Source organism: Lolium perenne, chromosome 4 (genome assembly GCF_019359855.2).
Source record: "Lolium perenne isolate Kyuss_39 chromosome 4, Kyuss_2.0, whole genome shotgun sequence".
In the NCBI taxonomy this organism is placed as follows: domain Eukaryota; kingdom Viridiplantae; phylum Streptophyta; class Magnoliopsida; order Poales; family Poaceae; genus Lolium; species Lolium perenne.
Genome location: NC_067247.2, coordinates 354,529,982 through 354,534,055, shown reverse-complemented (window position 1 = coordinate 354,534,055; position 4,074 = coordinate 354,529,982). Strand labels below are relative to the sequence as shown.

General features: G+C 47.6%; 1 protein-coding gene across 1 annotated transcript; it reads right to left on the bottom strand.

Moving 5' to 3' along the window:
• Positions 1-2,757: 2,757 nt before the first annotated feature.
• LOC139830185 (uncharacterized) lies at positions 2,758-3,658 on the bottom strand. The gene has a single exon (XM_071818183.1). It carries the CDS (start codon positions 3,652-3,654, stop codon positions 2,956-2,958), a length of 699 nt encoding a protein of 232 aa, XP_071674284.1. The 5' UTR covers positions 3,655-3,658; the 3' UTR covers positions 2,758-2,955.
• Between the last annotated feature and the right edge of the window lie 416 nt (positions 3,659-4,074).

Below are 4,074 nucleotides of genomic sequence, written 5' to 3'. Positions count from 1 at the left end.
AGCGGGAGTAGGCATGACAATTCCAAAATTCGTCACAGGAATCGAACTCCGGTCGTTGGGATGCGCCACTGCGACCCCAACCACTGGGCTATGCCCACGTCCTCACTAGGCTTATAGAAATTGCTTTGGAACAAGAAGAGATTCATTATATGTAGAGGAGACGAGCAAATTGGCTCATGCATGGAGACCGTAATATGACCTTCCAAAATTTTGCGAAGGTATGTTGTAAAAGAAATGCTATCACCAAACTTGGTTTTGATCAAGTTTGGGTAAGCAGGAGAGGCACAAAGCACATGAATCATTGTGTTGCCATTCCCGTCACCATCCCATCTTTTACGACTTGGTTTTGATCAAGTTTGGGTAAGCATGATTATGGCATGTGTTACAAGTGTGAATTACAAAATTTGGTTCAATTCTGATGAGACTAATTGCTTTGTCCCAACAAGAGGTATCAGGGAAGGAGCTCCCTTATCTCCATATCTGTTTTTACTATGCAGTGAGGGTCTTTCAAGTTTGCTAGAACATGAGGAGGTGTCTGGTGGTATTCAAAGTGTCAGGGTGTGCCACAATGCACCGTCGATTTCTCATGTGCTCTTCGCTGACGATTCCCTGATACTGATGAAAGCTGATGTGTCTAACGCCACAACACTCTGCAAATGTTCTGGATCTCTATTGTGAAGCTCCGGTCAGCTTGTAAGCGAGGCAAAGTCTAGTTTTTTCTTCATTCCAAACACTGGTGTGGAAACCAGGCAACAAGTGTGTTTGCAACTTAACACTATTGTTGAATCTTTATCAGATAAATATTTGGGTTTGCCCGCGCTGGTGGGTGCGGATAGGAGTGATTCATTTCAGCATCTTGTTGGTAGGATGAATCAACACATTAATGGCTGGAATGAGAAATTATTCTCTATGGGAGGAAAGGAAATATTACTCAAGGCATGTGCTCAGTCCACCTCGGTTTCGCATAATTAATTGGTACATACACCGGTAAGAGCAACAATGAGCACCAGAGGCATTGTTGCCAATAATGTTAAAGTGAGAGGGTGACAAATACAGTGAAACATCATGGATGTGTTAAGCCTGCAAGTGGAGTTCTTAAACTCAATGTTGATGCGGCTTATTTAGTGGATGCATGATCCAGAGCTATGGGAGCTGTTATCCGAGATTCTTGTGGGAATTTTATTGCTGCTTCATGTGATTATAAGGAGCATGCTATTGATGCATCCACTATGGAAGCAATGGCCTTGTTCGCTGGGCTTCAGTTGGCAGAAGGTCTTGGGTGCCAATCGATATTTGTTGAATCTGATTCAATGGAAGTGGTTGACGTTGTGATTAACCCTTTTGATTACAGAGGTACTGGAGCGGTGGTTATCGATAATTGCCGAGAGTTGCTGATGACTCTCGGTAAGGTTACTGATTTAATAAAAACATCTCTGCATGCATGTGCTAGGTTTACCATCTCCCCACATCAGTAGCCTCTTTGTTAATTGAGCTTGAAGGTTTTGTAGTTTACCACTAGACATACACCCATTAGGAGTGGGCAACCCTAGATATATATACCTCGTCAAACGTCATGGAAGTGACACCAAGAGCATTTCTCATATCCACCTATAAATTTGATGGGAGGCCTCACCAAACAAAAGGAAACATTTTGCTGGATTAATAAGCTAGCCAGTAAATGATGCATAAACCTCCAGAACATGCTTAACATGGGCAGCTTGCTCATGTGCCACCTTAAAAAGTAAGTACCGCATCGTCCACAAATAATAAGTGACACTTCTGGAGCGGCAACATACTTTAACTGGAGATAAATTGTTTTCCTGAATACCTTTACTCAGGAGAGCATGTTAAAAGTATAATATGTAGGGGTGTATACGTAAGACTAGGAGTCATCATCTTTTACTACAAGTCTATCATCTCATCTTATACCTCTATATATGCACCACGAGGGTCCAAGGAGTAAACACACAATTGTAGGTTTCAATATTTTTTTATGTTTATATTCAACCGAGCAAACAAACCATCAATCACGAACTGGAATAGGAATGGAGACAAAGGGTCACTTTGCCGGAAGGCCACGCGTCGGTGCAAACAAAACCAAGAGAGTTCCATTAAATTTTACCGCATATCTCGCCAAACAGTAGTGGATACGCTCTCATTGATGAATATGGGGTATGGATAAAACAAAAGAGGTGTGGTTGGGTGTCCCCCCCCCCCCCCCCCCCCTTTTGAAAAGTTGGAGCTGCTCCAGTTTTTTTTTTTTGATCTGTGGAGTTACTCCAATTTTTGGTACAAATATATGGAGTTGGTTCCGTGGAACAAAAAAATACAGAGCAGCTGTTTATTTACATCCCACTGCCATCGATAAGTGACCAAAACGTTACACACGTCTTATCTTTCTCCCCTCCTCGCCCAGACTCTTCTCCGATTTGACTTCACCGTGACGCGATTCACGCATGCTGCCACCGAATCGAGGCCGCTGGCGTACCTTCAGCCGGAGTTAAACTTGTCCGATTCGGTGGCGGTAGGCGTGAATCGCGTCGCGGTGAAGTCAAATCGGGAAAGAGTCTGGGCGAGGAGGGGGAGAAAGATAAGACGTGTGTAATATTTTGGTCACTTATCGGTGACAGTGGGACGTAAATAATAGTTGCTCCGTGTTTTTCTGTTCCACGGAAAACTCCATATATTTGTAACAAAAGCTGGAGTAACTGCACAGATCCAAAAAAAAAAAAAAAAGTGGAGCAGCTCCAACTTTTCGAAAACGTGCAGCTTAGGGGGGGACACCGGAGCACTCACCAAAACAAAAACCGTACACGAGCAACAACACACCAACAGTTCACCGACCGAGTTGTAACCATCCCGATGGAAATGACAGCCGGACGGAACATTTCGCGCGCAAGGTAAAACATCACCTGTACGTAATCGACGTACGAGTTATTCTTGATCATGCATGGATCACTTTGTGGAGTTGAATGATCGGAGCTCCCAGTTCCTCGTCCCGAGGATGCCCCACACGACCACGTCATACCGCGGCGACTTGGCGCCCGTGCCAGACACGGCGATCAACTGGTGGTAGTTGTGCCCGCCGCCGCTTGGCTGGATCTCGCAGCTGACGACGTTCACAAAGGCTAGATCTATATGCCATGTGAGGACGTAGATGTGCACGGCGAACTGCCCGACCTGCTGGACCGACTTATCCTTCACGTCCTTCACGGGCGTCCAGGTTGGTGGTGGAGGTGGTGGCGGAGAAATGGGCGTCGATGCTGCGGTTGGAGGAGGTGGCGGGGACACGGCTACCGATGCCGGAGGTGGTGGCGGTGGGGACGAGGTCGTCGAAGGCGGCGGCGGAGGTGGCGGCGATGATACGGGCGTCCACACCTGCGGCGGAGGTGGCGGAGGAGACGCCGGCGTCCACTCCTGCGATGGAGGCGGCGGAGGAGACGCGGGCGTCCATGATGGCGAAGGCGGAGATGCGGGCGTCCAAGATGGTGGCGGAGACACGTCCGTCCACGCCGGTGATGGAGGTGATGGCGGGGACACGGGCGCCCACGCCGGCTCTGGAGGTGGAGGTGACTCAGGTGAGTAATCCGTGTTAGTCTCGGCGTGGGCAATGGCGAAGATGGTGGCGAGTAGGAGTAGGAGAGGGAGCCTCATGTCTGAGCACCAGGGGCGGAGCTTTGTTGAAACAAAACCGGGCTATGGCCCGCCCAACTTAATTTTTTTTTGCCTAAATATTGGTAAAACTTAGCTTAATAACAACCCAGTTTTATCTCCTTAAGCCTGCTGGCCCGCCCAGCCTTTTCTGGCAAGCTCCGCTACTGCTGAGCACACTTGGTCTGCTATGGCTATGGCAATACCAATACGGCTCCCTGGCTACGTGCAGACTGCAGACTAGACTCTAGCTAGTGCGTTGTTATTAAAGCGTAATGTACTTGAGCTAGAAGAAAACCGAGAATGGACGTGCTGGCCTGCTGGTCCTGGAGTTGGAGAGATCGGTCGTGCCCTATTTATAGTACGGTGCTCCAAGTGACTTTGTTAATTAGAAGTACTAGTACGAATTAGAGTTAACAGTAC

Coding starts and splice junctions, on each gene's coding strand:
- LOC139830185 (XM_071818183.1), bottom strand. CDS start 3,654: ATGAGGCTCCCTCTCCTACTCCTACTCGCCACCATCTTCGCCATTGCC.